Below are 16320 nucleotides of genomic sequence, written 5' to 3'. Positions count from 1 at the left end.
AAATTTGTATGGAAAGGCAAAGGAGTTAAAATACCTAAAACAATTTCAACAAAAAAATAAAATGGGAGGCATCATTGTTCATGATGCTGACTTACTGTATGGCCACAGTAATCAAGATTGGCATTGATGGAGAGAGAGATACAGAGATCAATGAACAGAACAGAGAATGAGAAATACACACACACACACACACACACACACACACACACCCAACTCAATTTTGATACTGTACAAAAGCCATTCAATGGAGGAAGTACAGTATTTTCACAAATGGTGCTAGAGCAATTAGACATCCATAGGCCAAACATGAAGATCTTTCACTTAAACTTGAGACCTCACAATTAACACTTAAAATTAACACAAAATGGATCACAGACTTAAATGTCAAAGTTATAACTATGTAAGATGTACATTATAACTACTTAAATGTAAAACAAAAAATAACTACTCGGAGAAAATCCTTGGAATTTAGGGTTAGGTAAAGATTTTTCAAACTTGATGCCAAAGTCACAATCCATAAAAGGATAAAAGGATAACCTGGCCTTATCAAAATAAAAAAAAAAAATTTGCTCTGCTGAACATCCTGAGACAAGGAAGAAAGAAGCTACACACCATGCCTGTGAAAGAATACTAAGGAGACTTTTTGGTAATGGAACAGCTCCATAACATCATTGGGTTGCTAGATACACAAATCTACATAATCTACATGTAAGATAAACGTTCAGATGACAACACACACACACACACACACACACACACACAAGTGCATATAAAACTGTTGAAATCTGGGGGTGCTTGGGTGGCTCAGTCGTTAAGTGTCTGCCTTTGGCTCAGGTCATGGTCCCAGGGTCCTGGGATCAAGTCCTGTATTGGGCTCCCTGCTTGGTGGGAAGCCTGCTTCTCCCTCTCCCATCCCCCTGTTTGTGTTCTGTCTCTCACTGTCTCTCTGTCAGATAAATAAATAAAAATCTTCTTTTAAAAGGTTGAAATCTAAGTTCTGTGACTAGAACCAATGTCAAACTCCGCTTGGACACTGTATTATAATTAAGCAAGATATTACCTTAGAGGAAATAGCTTGAAGGTTACATGACATGGGACCTCCTGTTACAACTTTCTGTGAATCTCTTCTTATTTAAAAAAAATGTTTATAAATAAATAAATATGTAAATTTAAAATAAATCCATGCTTACCCGCCGGTTTGTGAAGACAGAGTAACATTCTTTCACTAGTACTGTTTTGATCATGTCTGGATCCGTGATAGCCAACACAGGTTGTCGCCCATCATAAATCCTGTGTGGGGGAAAATAGACCTGATCACACTTAACATGACAGTTGTTACAGCTGCAGCCATGCCTGGAAGTCCAGACTTTTATCCCAATGGTACCTAATCCATTCTCTGAGATCATGGTTAGAAATACCATTACAATAGTTATTAAGTTTAGATGTGTACATGGGTATTTCCTAGTAATTTCCCATAATTTTTATATGTTTAAAATCCATCACATATTTTAGAAGTATTTCAAACATTGCAAACAATTTATGTATATTATCAAAAAGGAAGTTAGGTTTGCATAGTACTAGAAGTCCTAGCAACAGCAAACAGACAACAACAAAAATAAATAAATAAAAGGTATTCGAATTGGCAAAGAAGTCAAACTCTCTCTCCTTGCAGATGTCATGATATTTTATATGGAAAACCTAAAATACTCCACCCCCAAACTACTAGAACTCATACAGCAATTCAGTAATATGGCAGGATACAAAATCAGTGTGCAGAAACCAGTTGCCTTCTTATACACTAACAATGAAAATATAGAAAGGGAAATTAGAGAATCGATTCCTTTTACTACAGCACCAAGAACCATAAGGTAACCCAGGAATAAACTTAACCAAAGAGGTAAAGGATCTGTACTTGAGGAGCTACAGAACATTCATGAAAGAAATTGAAAAAGACACAAAAAGATGGAAAAGCATTCCATGCTTGTGGATCCAAAGAAAAAACTTTGTTAAAATGTCTATACTGCCTAGAGCAATCTATACTTTCAATGCCATCCTGATCAAAATTCCACCAGCATTTTTCAAAAAGCTAGGACAAACAATCTTAAAATTTGTATGGAACAAATTGCTAAGGAAATGTCGAAAAAGAAAAACAAAACTGGGGGCATCACGTTACCTGATTTCAAGCTTTGCTACAAAGCTGTGATCACCAAGACAGCATGGTGCTGGCACAAAAACAGACATATAGACAAGTGGAAAAGAGCAGAGAGCCCAGATATGGACCCACAACTCTATGGTCAAATAATCTTTGACAAAGCAGGAAAAAATATCCAGTGGAAAAAAGACAGTCTCTTTGATAAATGGTGCTGGAAAAATTGGACAGCTATGTATAGAAGAATGAAACTTGACCATTCTCTTACACCATACATAAAGATAAACTCAAAATTGATAAAAGACCTCAACATGAGACAGGAATCCATCAGAATCCTAGAGGAGAACATAGGCAGTAACCTTTTCAACATCGGCCACAGCAACTTCTTTCTTTTTTTCTTTTTTTTTTTTTTTTTTACAGCAACTTCTTTCAAGACATGTGTCCAAAGGCAAAGGAAACAAAAGCAAAAATGAACTTTTGGGACTTCATCAAGATCAAAAGCTTCTGCACAGCAAAGGAAACAGTCAACAAAACAAAGAGGCAACCGATGGAATGGGAGAAGATATTCACAAATGACACTACAGATAAAGAGCTGTTATCCAAAATCTATAAAGAACTCCTCAAACTCAACACACAAAAAACAGATAATCACATCAAAAAAATGGGCAGAAGACATGAACAGACACTTCTCCAAAGACATACAAATGGCTACCAGACACGTGAAAAAATGTACATCATCATTAGCCATCAGGGAGATTCACATCAAAACCACACTGAAATACCACTTTATACCAGTTAGAATGGCCAAAATCAACAAGACAGTAAACAACAAGTGTTGGTGAGGATGTGGAGAAAGGGGAACCCTCTTACACTGTTGGTGGGAATGCAAGTTGGTGCAGCCACTTTGGAAAACAGTGTGGAGATTCCTTAAGAAATTAAAAATAGAGCTACCTTATGACCCTGCAATTGCACTACTGGGTATTTACCCCAAAGATACAGGTGTAGGAGAAAGAAGGGCCATCTGTACCCCAATGTTCATAGCAGCAATGGCCGCAGTCACCAAACTGGAAAGAGCCAAGATGCCCTTCAACGGACGAATGGATAAAGAAGATATGGTCCATATATACAATGGAGTATTACGCCTCCATCAGAAAAGATGAATACCCAACTTTTGTATCAACATGGATGGAAATGGAGGAGATTATGCTGAGTGAAATAAGTCAAGCAGAGAGAGTCAATTATCATACAGTTTCACTTACCTTGTGGAGCATAAGGAATAACATGGAGGACACCAGGAGATGGAGAGGAGAAGTATAGTTGGGGGAAATTGGGAGGGGGAGATGAAGCATAAGAGACTGTGGACTCTGTGAAACAAACAGGGTTTTGGAAGGGAAGAAGGTGGGGGGTTGGGTGAGCCTGATGGTGGGTAGTAAGGAGGGCACATATTGCATGGAGTACTGGGTGTGGTGCATAAACAATGAATCTTGGAATACTGAAAAAAAATCATAAAATAAAATTACAAAAAAAAAGGAAGTTAGGTTGGTAAATAACTGAAGGCAAGTAACTTATCTAAGAACAAAACAATAATGGAGAGTCTGCCCACCCAGTCACTACAAATTATAATTTTGAAGATATATCAAACACATGAAATGCATAGGAGAGAATATCAGATGAAAATATAGACACAATGATCAGAAATATGCAAATAAAAAGACTTGGAATTTTTAAAAAGTGATGGCAAAATTATCAATTATTTCTTTTTCCTATTTACTAAAATAAATTTCCTAGTTATACTCTAAAGGAAATATTATTTTAAATATTATAGAGGTCCTTGATAGCATTAGGTCAGAAAACTTTGAAACAAAAAGAGAGAGAGAGAAAATAAAGACATACAGAGAAACATGTATAATTCATTTAGACATATTTTCTATTATATATATTTATTCTTATATGTGGGTCCCAAGTTGAGTTTCTTGGGCTTCTTATAGGTGACATTCCTAGGCAGCAGAGCATGCCCACTTTTGCACATATCTCATACAAACCTGACTCCATGTGTGATCCATCCTTATCAGCCTGACCTCATGACTATCAGTATGGCCTGTTAATGAGAATCTGTCACCAGCATGAGGTTTACTTTAAGCTTAATTACATCACCATTTGGCATCTTGTTTTCCATAATAAATCATTTGCATTTACTAGAACAAAATGAAAGATTTCCCAAAAGTCCTATTTTTTTGAATTACAAAGAAATATCAAATGATTCTGCAATCACATCTAAAAATGGATGACATGAAATGCTACCCATCTCCAGAAAGTATTCTAATATGCAAAAGCTTTCAGTGGGAGTCATGTACACTTAGCATTGAAGCAGTAATAGAAGTTAATGAGGTGGCACTCAAGTCTGCTCTTCCAGCAGCCTGATCATATTTCTTGGATGATTCCCCTTGTCCCATCCTATTTGTTCAAAAACACCAGGGTAGACAAAGGACAGTGCTTTTGTGTTACCATATATATATTCTTGATCTCACATGGCCTTAATATTGCTTCCTCTACTAGTTAGTTGAGATTCCTGGGACCCACCCCACATCCTCCAGATTCAGATTCAGTGTTCCTGGGGGATGGGGCTAAAGAATCTGCATTTTTAACAAGCTCTCCCAGGTGGTTCTTATCCACAGCCAACCATGAGAACCATGTACTAAGCACAGAACTAAAGCCCACAATATAAGACTGGCTCCCTCCAGAGCTGACCAGTACTGAATGTAAGAAGGGGCAGTGGAGCTGAACCACTGGTTATCCAGAGATCTGGGTTCTTTCCATGCCACCATATTGCTTATGGGCCAAAGCAACTCAGCAGAGTCCTGTGGCTTCTGAGGATGTGACCAGAGAAGATAAGGAGGTACGGAGGGGTACAACACTGGCTGTGAGCAGCCCAGCACCATGTATACCTCACCAGACCCAATTCATACTTAGACCTGCACACCTGGTGACACGTGAGATCCCAGGAATCAGAGGTTCCAGAAGTTTTACTACAGCAGTCTTTATCCCAAAGGGCTCTTGACTGAGACTGTTAACACCATGGGGGCTTCATCATAATAAGCCTATCCAATGGAAGTTTCCAGAATACTCACCCCCACATTCTTCCATACTTTCTAAAACATTCCGTGTCAAAAACAGAAACACCCTGCAAGAAGAAATGAAACATATTACTAAACTAAATGTACTGAGTCCTACCTCTAATAGGGACAAAAATGACCCAGACCGCATGAAATGCAGCTTACTACCTCTCTCTGGCAGTGAGAGGGAAGCTCTTATTCACAGGTGTCTTACTGGAAAGGAGAGTAAACAAGAAGATATTGAAATGGAGAAATTCAAGTCCCTCTTGAATCCCCTCCAAGTGTTGCAGACACTGAACAACTCACCCTGTCTGTCAAGGCTACAGAACCTCTGTATTTCTGGCATGTTTGGCTTGTGCATGTGTTGTCGCTAAATCTCAGAACCCTCTGAATTACTACCTCAGGGCCATGTGGAAAAACAAGAGCTGAGTCCTGCACATCCTGTTCATTGATCTCAAGAGCACAACTAAAATTCCAATGGATTTAGGAAATTAAGACACCAGTGACCTCTTTTCATCTAGCAAATTTACATAACTCTAAACACGTTTGTTGAGTGAGAAAGTGAGAGATGAGTGAACGAATGATAAGGCAGCCTCACCTTTCACTCATGCAGCTCCACACAGAAAGGGGGGACCAGGCCACCACTCCACAAGGGGGAGAACAAATTAGAACACTTGATAGGAGTTTTCAGTTTTGTCATTTAAGAAAAAACAAAACTTCCTGTCCCTACATTTCAGCTGTGATTTTGATGTTCTAATCATGCAAAACAGGGTCCCAGAAATGTGGATCTTGGGGTGCTGGTACTAAGAAGTTGATCTTGGGGTGCTGGTGCTAAGGAGTTGATCTGAGAAAAGTGTAAAGGGATTACTGCTTTTTTGGAGAGAAAAAATCTGGGAACTTATTAGATGATAATTGGGCACTGAGGGTCTCAGTGGGGAGAAGTGGGATCTGAGAAACAAGCCTCAGGTCTGGGGGAAAGGAACTCCACAGTAGAGAGCAGCCTGCACATGAGACTGCCAGCTCACCCTAAGATGTGAGCTCCTAACATTCTGTTAAGGGGCCAGGCCTTGGTCAAGGCATAGAAGCAAGATGAGCCACAATGGCTCCACCAACATCAGTCTGTGTATCTGTTAGTATATCCCATTCAGTACAGTAATTTCTTAGAAATTCTTTCAGGGCATCTCTTTTCTAGTGATTTTGTATGAATGGTCTATGTGTGAAAACAACACACGCATACACACAACTCAATCAAATATTAAAATCTGAAGTCAGTAGGCAAGCACCATCCTCCCTCTCTGCTCAGCTCACCCAGAAGGGGTCCACAATGAAGGTAGAAAAGTAAAGCAGAGAGCTCTGGGTCAAACTCTCAAATCCCCAGAGATGTCACCGTTAGCAATGGGTGAGTTAGAGCTTGGAAATAACTCTGGGGGGCTGGCAATTCTTGAGACAGTTCAAGTGTGTGCACATCCCCAAAGGTGAATTTGGGCTGCCCGATAAAACGAAGTTCCAGAGCTATTCAGCAAAACAAAATGCTGTCCAGAGCTTGTATGATGAACAGAAAAGTCTGACTCTAGCATACACAGCTTAATGGACCACTAGCATGGACCCCCTTGATACTTTTCTCCTCATACCAAGTATGGTGGTACCTTCCCAGGTATCTGCACCTGCAGGAAATAAAAGCTTCTTCTCAATGCTCACAAGCTAGAACAGTAAGCCTGAGTTGAAGCAGCTAGACAGCTGGGCTGCCCACTGAGGCAAACTCTGAGACTCCTAACAGCAGAAAATAGAGCCCTGGGGTAGACCTGGCCATGTGTTGGGTGGAGCCTATGACACCACTTCTGGAAAGTCTGAAACCTAAGCACTTCTCGTGGAGAGGAGCATTTTTACAATGAAACTAAGCTGGGATTTGCAACCATAAAAAGCAGAAGAGGGAGCTCAAACAACACTCACCTTACAGTAGGCCAGAGCAGTTCCCACAAAAGGCAGAGGTTTGGGCCCAGGAATTCCCAGCTTCTTAAAAAGTCCATGTGTGGAGGTCCCATATCTATGAAGTGAAAGAGAAAGCCAGGTCACAGGAATGGTGGAATAAGTGCTGGGGCTGGTCAGTCACTGACACAAAATGAACAGGTAAGGGGAGAGGTAACATACAGGCAAGAAATAATAACAGCAATTCCAATTCCAATACTTATATTCACACATCATCTGCTTTCCCACCTCCACTAGGCCTCACAAAAAGTAAGGATGATTAGCTAAGAGCAGCTGAAATCTTCACAGCTCCAACCCTAAAGTGAAGACTAGGTGTTTCCATACTTGAGAACTCCTGGAAGGTTCATGCTGATTTCTTCCAGGAAATTCACTCATGCTTATTCAGTAAATGACTCTTCCATGATCTGGGAGATTCTCATTCTAGATGGAAAGAGGAAAGACTGATTCTCTCTTCTGATGAGATTTTATTTAATTGCATCCACTTAAGAGCTGAGGGTTAGGGGCACCTGGGTGGCTCAGTGGGTTAAAGCCTCTGCCTTCGGCTCAGGTCATGATCTCAGGGTCCTGGGATCGAGCCCCACATCGGGCTCTCTGCTCAGCAGGGAGCCTGCTCCCCCCTCTCTCTGCCTGCCTCTCTGCCTACTTGAGATCTCTGTCTGTCAAATAAATTAAAAAAAAAAAAAGCTGAGGGTTACTAAGAACTTAGAATGATAATGTTCATACAGTTTGCTCGGAGACTTTTGTGTTTTTCCTTCCTATGAACCCTGTTTTTGTGGGAAATGGTCCTTCTTAGATCTATCTTCATAAGGAGGGTTTGAGCAAGACAGTATTCTCATTGATATACAATGAAAACTGTGTCCAAGCCTCCACTGGCCTCATTGAAAAGTGAGATGCTTTCAGCACGGTCCTATTCTGTTGTCAGGCACTCTGGTTCTCTTGAGCTGCAGAGAAGGAGGACCGATCCATATGTGCCCTAAATGATACCATATAAAAGAATCAGTAAGGAAACAATCCGTGTCCATACCATTCTTCCCCTCATGTCATCTGATCCTCCAACCTGAGATACTCATCTGCTCAGCACACTACCAAATACACTCTTTTTTTTCTTTTCAAGAGGGTCACTCACAAAGCAGTTAGTTTACCAACTCTGTGCATCAGCTCTCTTAGAAACCCATTATGGATGGTGTTCCCTAAGGCAGGCCTGCCTGTAATCATCTTTCATTTGCCATGTGTGGAAACCCACAACTGCATCCTTGCAAGCCTTCACTTAGGCGTTGCTGACAGATGGCAGAGTAGAGTAAAAAGGATGAGGAAAGAGGCTCCAGTAACCATTTTAATCATAACTTGCTAAGCCTACAAGGCTAACCCCCATAGTCACAAATGAGGACAGTATGGTGGGAAAGGATGCTAGGTAGACATTGTTACATGCCCTACAAGTCTTTCAGCTATCAGACAAGGGGCCTTCCAAAGTCTAGATACCTCCAATTGACAGCAGAATACATGTTATGCAATATAAAATAAGTAATGACAAAATGTTCTATAGAATGGAATGAAGACCTTGTCTCCTCATCTCTGGAGTGTAGCTTTTAAGATAGTACAGTTTCCAAACAATCTGTACAAATCCAGCAAATCTTATGTTATAAAACAGTCAAATAAATCCACAAATTTCATGAATGGACATGTATCAAGGGACCAGCAGAGGGCCTTAGCAAGACCCAGCTGAGTGTCTGGATCTTTACTCCAGAACAGTAGGACACATGAGTATCAACTGCCAGAACAGGGGGGTGGCCTTGGCTAGTCCCACCTCCATTCCTTCCTTGCCATCCCCACCACAACAATCAATTCCTGTTTCTAAATATTTGACGGGCTCCATGAACCCCCAAGTGAAGCCAAGCATGTGAGTGAATGTGTCAGCAACACTGGACCCAGGGAAATATCTGCTTCAGTTTCTAAACTCACATGGCTCCATAAAAAGGCAGAGGGTGGGCTAGGTGAATTTTTCTGATTCTTTCCAGTTTCCCTCTTCTTTTTTTTTTGTTATTAAAGAAGTAAATATTTTTTAATTAATTTATTTATTTTTAGCATAACAATATTATTTTTTCACCACACCCAGTGGTGGGGATTATAGAGGGCATGGATTGCATGGAGCAGTTTCCCTCTTCTTGACAGCACCATGCTGCTGGTGGTAAAAAGGAAGGGGCTAACAATAGTGCCATTCATTTTTATTGCCATTACATTGCATGGCATGCAGAAGGCACTGTCTACAGCTACTGACGTGTGGCTACACCCGTGTCCTCTAAGTCTACTGCTTTGATTGCATGATAGTGACTATATCCAGGGACAGCCCCACTGCCAGAAAGACCTCACACAGTGGGGCTTATATGGTGGTCCTGTTCCCTGACTTGCAGTCCCGTGACAACCTTCTGTAGGATCAGGATCAAGGAGTATCTCTCGGAGGTCTGCTCTGAGGGAGGAATATTCTCCCACTCCACCCCAGAGTCCTGCCTGGATGCCTCTCATATCAATACCAGCTCACAGTATCACTACTCACCTGTGCTGAGAGGTTAAAATAACCTGCTGGAAAGTAAACAGTCAATAAAACAAAGAGGCAACACATGGAATGGGAGAAGATATTTGCAAATGACACTACAGTCAAAGGGCTGGTATCCAAAATCTATAAAGAAGTTCTCAAACTCAACACCCAAAAAACAAATAATCAAGTCAAAAAATGGGCAGAAGACATGAACAGACACTTCTCCAAAGAAGACATACAAATGGCTAACAGACACATGAAAAAATGTTCAACATCATTAGCCATTAGGGAAATACAAATCAAAACCACATTGAGATACCACCTTATACCAGTTAGAACAGCAAAAATTAACAAGGCAGGAAACTACAAGTGTTGGAGAGGATGTGGAGAAAAAGGAATCCTCTTAAAACTGTTGGTGGGAATGTAAGTTGGTATAGCCATTTTGGAAAACAGTGTGGAGTTTCCTCAAAAAGTTAAAAATAGGGGCGCCTGGGTGACTCAGTGGGTTAGGCTGCTGCCTTGGGCTTAGGTCATGATCCCAGGGTCCTGGGATCGAGCCCCACATCAGGCTCTCTGCTCAGCAGGGAGCCTGCTTCCTCCTCTCTCTCTCTCTCTGCTTGTCTCTCTGCCTACTTGTGATCTCTGACTGTCAAATAAATTAAAAAATATATATTTTTTTAAAAAAGTTAAAAATACAGCTACCCTTTTACCCAGCAATCGCACTACTGGGTATTTACCCCAAATTTACAGATGTGGTGAAAAGAAGGGGCACCAATGTTCATGGCAGCAATGTCCACAATAGCCAAACTGTAGAAGGAGCCGAGATGCCTTTTAACAGATAAATGGATAAAGAAGATGTGGTTCATATATACAATGGAATATTACGCAGCCATCAGAGAGGGGAGATGAACCATGAGAGACTACAGACTCTAGGAAACAATCTGAGGGTTTCTGAGGGAAGAGGAGTGGAGGGATGGGTTAGCCTAGTGATGGGTATGAAGGAGGGCACATATTGCATGTAGCACTGGGTATTATAATATGCAAACAATGAATCATGGAACACTACATCAAAAACTAATGATGTACGGTATGGTGACTAACATACATAATAAAAAGAAGAATTTGGATATCCTCTTTTAGGAAGACTTGTCTATTTTTCTGTTGGGATGTCCATTTTTTTTTCTTATTGATTTGTAGAAGTTGTTTCTACATTGTGGGTGGGAGTTCTATATTAGATATATGTATTAAAAATACCTTCACCCGCTCTGTAGCTCATCTTCCCACTCTCCTTATGGAATCTTTTCTTTAAGATTTTATTTATTTGACAGACAGTAATCACAAGTAGGCAGAAAGGCAGGCAGAGAAAGAGGGGGAAGCAGGCTCCTGATGAGCAGGGAGCCCCATGTGGGGCTCGATCCCAGGACCCTGGGATCATGACCTGAGCTGAAGGCAGAGGCTTTAACCCACTGAGCCACCCAGGCGCCCCTCCCTATGGAATCTTTAAATGAACAGAAGTTCTTACCAATCTTGTCCCTTTATAACTAGTTGCTTTCTGTGTTCTATCGATAAACCTTAGGTTGCCCCTAGGTAATAAAGATATTTTACTTTGCTTTCTCCCAAAAAATTAAAAAATTAAAAATACATGTACACCTGCTGTGCACATTTATTTATTTATTTATTTATTTTCAGTTTTTTTAAATTTATTTTTTATTTTCAGCAGAACAGTATTCATTATTTTTGCACCACACCCAGTGTTCCATGCAATCCGTGCCCTCTATAATACCCACCACCTGGTACCCCGACCTCCCACCCCCTGCCCCTTCAAAAAAATGCACATTTACTTAAAAACATACACAACATATATCCTAGAAGCATGCATGTGGACAGTAAACTCATATTGCCAACATTACTCTAGAAGGCTGAGGTTATTACGCACCTTTATAGTCACAACTGCTAAACCAACAGCCCTCTTCAGAAAGAATATGCTAGAAATAGTGATACCTGGGTGGCTCAGTCAGTTAAGTGGCTGCCCTTGGCTCAGGTCATGATTCCAGGGTCCTAGGATCGAGTCTTACACTGGACTCCATGCTCAGCAGGGAGACTGATTCTCCCTCTGCGTGCCACTTCCCCTGCTTGTGCTCTCTCGTTCTCTCTCTCTGACAAATAAATAAAATCTTAAAAAATAAATATATATTAACTTTAAAAAAAAATTTTTAATATGCTAGAAATAGTTTGCCTCAGCAAAAAAAAAACTATTATTAAGTAGAATTAAATTAAACCACATCAGTTACTCCTAAATGTCATCACACAGAAATTGTGTTACCACAACACCCAGCATTCCTAACCTTTCTCTCAGAAAATGAAAATGAGGTATCCATGTTCTATGTTCACATCCTCATGATTTCCTACTCTTAAAAAAAGTGAAATTGAGGCACAGATCACATGTGACATGGAGAATCTATCCCTACCCACATTGTGAAACTATCCTTTCCCAACCTGCTCCATGATGCCGATAATCTCACCACTAAAAGGAATTGCTCTGCTAAATGTTTTGATTCCTCTTCCAAATGGCTAACAGACACATGAAAAAATGTTCATCATCATTAGCCATCAGGGAAATTCAAATCAAAACCACAGTGAGATACTACCTTACACCAGTTAGAATGGCCAAAATCGGGTACCTGGGTGGCTCAGTGGGTTAAGTCTCTGCCTTTGGCTCAGGTCATGATCTCAGGGTCCTGGGATTGAGGCCCACATCAGGCTCTCTGGTCGGCAGGGAGCCTACTTCCCCCTCTCTCTCTGCCTGCCTCTCTGCCTACTTGTGATCTCTTTCTGTCAAATAAATAAATAAAATCTTTTAAAAAAAATAAAGAATGGCCAAAATCAATAAGACAGTAAACAAGTTGGAGAGGATGTGGAGAAAGGGGAACCCTCTTACACTGTTGGTGGGAATGCAAGTTGGTGCAGCCACTTTGGAAAACAGTGTGGAGATTCCTTATGACCCTGCAATTGCACTGCTGGGTATTTACCCCAAAGATACAGATGTAGTGAAAAGAAGGGCCATCTGTACCCCAATATTCATAGCTGCAATGGCCACAGTCGCCAAACTGGAAAGAGCCAAGATGCCCTTCAACAGATGAATGGATAAAGAAGATATGGTCCATATACAATGGAGTATTACGCCTCCATCAGAAAGAATGAATACCCAACTTTTGTATTAACATAGACAGGACTAGAGGAGATGATGTTCAGTGAAATAAATCAAGGAGAGAAAGTCAATTATCATATGGTTTCACTTACTTGTGGAGCATAAGGAATAACATGGAGGATATTAGAAGAAGGAAAGGAAAGCGAATTGGGGAAATCGGAGGGGGAGACAAGCATGAGAGACTTGGACTCTGAGAAATAAACTGAAGATTTTGGAGGGGAGGGGGATGGGAGGTTGGGGGCACCAGGTGGTGGGTATTAGAGAGGGCACAGATTGCATAGAGCACTGGGTGTGGTGCATAAACAATGAATCTTGGAACACTGAAAAAATATTTTTTTTTTTTAAATCCAAATCGGGGAGGGGCCTGGGTGGCTCAGTCAGTTAAGCATCTGCCTTCAGCTCAGGTCATGATCCCAGGGTCCAGGGATCAAGCTTCACATCAGGCTCCCTGCTCAGTGGGGAGTCTGCTTCTCCCTCTCCTGCCACTCCTCCATTTGTGCGCTTGCTCTCTCTCTCTCTCATTCTCTCTGAGAAATAAATAAATAAAATCCTTTAAAAATTAAAAATAAAATAAAATAAAATTCAAATTGGCTTTCAGGATCTGTCTTTGTGGCTGCTGGCAGATTTCATATGGGCGGGGGGGACAGAATCTTTATACTGATGCTAAACCTCCAAAACACTGGAAAGAAAAGGTGAAATGAATAAAATTTTAAGAAATCAGCCAAGCCTCCTCACCTCTAAAGATGCTCATTTAGAGTTCAAGAGCTCTGCATATTACAGGGCCAGGGGATAGTTAGGAGAAGGGCAAAGAGGGAAGAGCCTAGTCAGAAGAGAAAGTGAGGCATCTCCAGCCCCCCTCAAAGTCTGGGTGCACCAGGAGCCTTGTGTACACGATGGCTGGTGGTGGAGAGAGGGGAGCAGGACCCCCTGAGTTGACAAAGGTCCAATCCTTCTACATGTTTCCTGTAGTGGAAAGAGACCAAGGAGATCAAGATAATGAGACAAAAATCTAACCCAGTCCCTCTGCCTCCAGCATTCCCACAGCTTGGGAAGGGCTTGAGGACCCCAGAGCACCAGACCTGGTGATTTTTCTACCTCTCCTGAATGTAGCTTGATTAGTCTACACTCCAGCTGGTAGTCAATCAGAAGCTCATCCCTAGGAGCAAGCAATGTCACTCTACCTCCTGGCTACAGCAATTGGAGTTGGGGTGAGGGAGACACTCCTTCTTCAGATCTGGTGAGGTCAATAATAACCCCTTACCTGTTCCTAGCATGTTTGAGGTGCCCAACACGTAAGCAACTTCCCCTTTGTTAACTCTTTTGATCCTCAAAGCAGACAAAGAAAATAGATGCTGATTAGCAACCCAAGTCCGGGGTTCTAGAGGCAATGAACCTGGACAGTTACTCACAGATAGAGGAGGACCAGGCTGATAGCCAGGAGAAGCCAGGTTTCCATGGAAAAGCTTGGGATCAGGTCCATGGCCACTTTTCCTCTGTGAATTCTCTCTGCTTCCGTTCAGCAGTGTGTGTTAGTCCTTGCTGGCTTGTGGGTGCGGAGCTTCCCCTCTCACCAGCGGTGATTCAGTGAGGCTGGGATGTATATACTGAAAAGGGGGCAGGGCTGGAGCAACAGCCAGTAGCGTGGCCACACGAGTTACACCCACAGGTGCTCCCCAGCCATGAGTGCTGACAAAGCATCCTGGACACTCCAAGTTTGACCTTCTGTGAGTTCATATTCTTTGGGAAATCAATAAACAACTCAGTGTTTCCAGTAATCTCAAAAGTTACAGAAACTCATTAAAATTACTGTCCTTAAATCTCTAACCTGTCCTTGTCAGCATGGCTCCCTGCACCTCTAAATACTTGAAACTCTGCAAACAAGAAAGTGTAGATCTACATATCTTTACTGATGTAGTTTTCTCTGCCTAGAAATGCCCTTATACCCCCTACAAGGATCCTTACTCATCCTTCAAAATGAGCTACAACAGAATCCCCTATGTTAGAGTCTTTCCTCCTCAATATCCTTGAACAGATATAAACACTTCATCCTCTGGGAAATTTCTGTCCTCCAGTCCCAGTTCTATTATCATCCTTTCTACCCTCCAGTCCCATAGTTGGTCTACACACCTCTTTTCCTTACATATAGAGAGCTTCTCAAGGGTGCAGTCTGAGTACTTGTCAACATTATGTCCTTAGTCCCCAGCCAAGCCCTATATGCTTGGAGGAGCATCCAGAAAGATTGGTGGAGTTAAGTTGTTAAAGGTAAAATTGCAGGGCTTCCTGTGTGTCCTTTCTGGGTGGATTGTTGGTGACCAGGCCACATACCTGCTGTGAGATCTAAGAACATACCTGGAAATTACACTGCTCATTAATACCACTCTCTGACCCATGTTCTGTGTCTGCATGGCCTGAGAAACTGGATTATGTGGCATACCTCAGGAATCTCTGGGACAATGGAGCCCTGCAAAGAGATAATTAAGAAAGAAGTGGCTGCATTCCAGTCAAAATTCCACCGGTATTTTCAAAGAGCTGGAGCAAATAATCCAAAAATTTGTATGGAATCAGAAGAGACCCCGAATCGCTAAGGAAATGTTGAAAAACAAAAATAAAACTAGGGGCATCATGTTACCTGATTTCAAGCTTTACTACAAAGCTGAGATCACCAAGACAGCATGGTACTGGCATAAAAACAGACACATAGACCAGTGGAACAGAGTAGAGAGCCCAGATATGGACCCTCAACTCTATGGGCAAATAATCTTTGACAAAACAGGAAAAAATATCCAGTGGAAAAAAGACAGTCTCTTCAATAAATGGTGCTGGGACAACATAGATACACAATTTAGCTCAGATTAAAGTTGATAATTTATGTGAATGTATGTAACATATCAATTCTGAGTTAATTTTTATGCAGTTTCTTGCCAAAAATAATGCAAAGATTGCAAAATAATTCTACCTCTTTATCAATTATACAACTTGTGCTTTGTGTTTTAAGAGTTATCATACTTTTAAAGGTTTTATCTATAGTTCCATACATTATAGAAATATTGACAATACTCAGAAGCAACCATTTTGAAAATGTAAGTGCAAAATTAAGGCTTACTGTATGTGTTTTATGGCCTAGATTATATTCATCATCAGTGCTCTATTTCATTGCCTAATATTTCTTATTTGTATCAGGAGCAAAAATTTTATATTAATTATGTATAAAGGAGCTTATGAGAAAATTAATAAACCAAAAAAAAAGGAAAAAAAATAAATGGTGCTGGGAAAACTGGACAGCTATATGTAGAAGAATGAAACTCGACCATTCTCTTACACCGTACACAAA

General features: G+C 41.1%; 1 protein-coding gene across 5 annotated transcripts in view; it reads right to left on the bottom strand.

The window, feature by feature from the left end:
- The window catches only part of LOC116581213 (cytochrome P450 3A12), a 42102-nt gene extending 26534 nt beyond the window's left edge, over positions 1-15568 (bottom strand). Inside the window, exons 1-5 of one of the 5 annotated variants that reach the window (XM_032328298.1) lie at positions 14399-15568; positions 7573-7668; positions 7213-7306; positions 5278-5330; positions 1191-1290 (exon numbers count right to left, since the gene is read on the bottom strand). In XM_032328298.1, the coding sequence (XP_032184189.1) occupies positions 1191-1290; positions 5278-5330; positions 7213-7306; positions 7573-7595 (270 nt within the window). In that variant the 5' untranslated portion in view covers positions 7596-7668; positions 14399-15568. Of the gene's footprint in view, positions 1-1190; positions 1291-5277; positions 5331-7212; positions 7307-7572; positions 7685-8848; positions 9287-12429; positions 12448-14398 lie in introns of those variants that run through there. The other 4 variants (XM_032328297.1, XM_032328299.1, XM_032328301.1 and 1 more) reach the window with 4 other exon arrangements.
- Between the last annotated feature and the right edge of the window lie 752 nt (positions 15569-16320).

The sequence above is a fragment of the Mustela erminea genome, chromosome 20 (assembly GCF_009829155.1).
Source record: "Mustela erminea isolate mMusErm1 chromosome 20, mMusErm1.Pri, whole genome shotgun sequence".
Taxonomy (NCBI): Eukaryota; Metazoa; Chordata; class Mammalia; order Carnivora; family Mustelidae; genus Mustela; species Mustela erminea.
Note: the sequence above shows the minus strand (reverse complement) of the source record. Positions and strands in the feature narration are given on the sequence as shown.